Source organism: Gekko japonicus, unplaced genomic scaffold (assembly GCF_001447785.1).
Source record: "Gekko japonicus isolate JY-2015 unplaced genomic scaffold, Gekko_japonicus_V1.1 scaffold3932, whole genome shotgun sequence".
NCBI classification, from domain to species: Eukaryota; Metazoa; Chordata; class Lepidosauria; order Squamata; family Gekkonidae; genus Gekko; species Gekko japonicus.
Window position 1 is genome coordinate 33,211 of NW_015164778.1, and position 1,090 is coordinate 34,300.

Here is a 1,090-nt window from a genome sequence, read left to right on the forward strand (position 1 = left end):
GGGAAAGTACAAATCATAGTTCGCATCATGATATAGATGTAATGGCGAACAGTGCTTTGCCTTGGAAAGTGGAAATCACTAGTTGTCTGGCCCTGTGGGATAGAACAAGATTGTGCACAGAAGCCATAAGGTTGAAGATCCCCTCCGCCAGTGCATACACAAACCATGGTTTTCCCTTGCATGTGAAACAAGCCAGTAAGTCAGTGTATAGTGATTGCTACACTGAAGCTTGCGAGAGTCTGACAATAGTTACTTCACTGAAAGGTGGTCAGCGTTCATCATTGTTCTTGAATGATATAGTTAATTATACTTTAATTAAATGCTCTTTTCCCTCACTGGTCTGTTCTTAGGATTCCATTTTGGGTCTTCTGTGGTTTGTTCATGCATGAAACACTTCACAAGATTCTTTTTAAAAAATATAGGTTTCTTTGTTGTTTTTTGTTTTATTTCTTTATTTACAGGGGAACATGGGGTTGGGCTTCCAGGGAGAGAAAGGAGAAAAAGTAAGTTCCATTTATTTACTTTTCCTTTGTGCCAATGTATAAAATATCTAGACATATGTCAAGAAAAACACCCAGTGATGTCCATTGGTCAAAGACTAAGGCTCTGACTTGGGAGAACCAGATTTAGATCCCTTCTAAAGGTGGGACATATAGCATGGGTTCGCCTCAGTGGCAGAGCACACACTTCACATGCCAAAAGTCTCAGGTTCAGCCCTCAGGGAGTAGAGCTAGGAAGGACTTTGGTCTTCGACCCCCTGTGAGCTACGGTTAACCAAAGTAGGTAATACTGGGCTAGAGCAGGGAAGCCTGGGCTGCCGTCACACAAACACTGAATAATCCACTTTCAATCCACTTTCAGTGCACTTTCCAACTGGATTTTACTGTGGGTGATTTCCCACAAGCGCTGCTACACGCTCACTCCTCCCTTTTGCCCCGACGGGACGTGTCAATTTCACACAAGCTGCTGCGCGGCCGCATTTTGCCCCGCAGCTTCATGCAGTTTCCCCCGCGTCTACTCAATCCTCAAAAAACAGGATTGAGTAGACGCGGGGAAAATCGCACGAAGCTGCGGGGCAAAATGCGGCCGC

The 1,090-nt window shown here is 44.9% G+C and overlaps 1 protein-coding gene across 1 annotated transcript in view; it reads left to right on the forward strand.

Annotated features, from left to right (window-relative positions):
- Window positions 1-1,090, forward strand: part of LOC107109155 (collagen alpha-6(IV) chain-like) — a gene marked incomplete at its 3' end in the record, with an annotated part of 106,644 nt that overhangs the window by 23,080 nt on the left and 82,474 nt on the right. Inside the window, exon 7 of the mRNA XM_015409730.1 lies at window positions 462-503. Coding sequence (XP_015265216.1) covers window positions 462-503 — 42 coding nt within the window. The remainder of the gene's footprint in view (window positions 1-461; window positions 504-1,090) is intronic.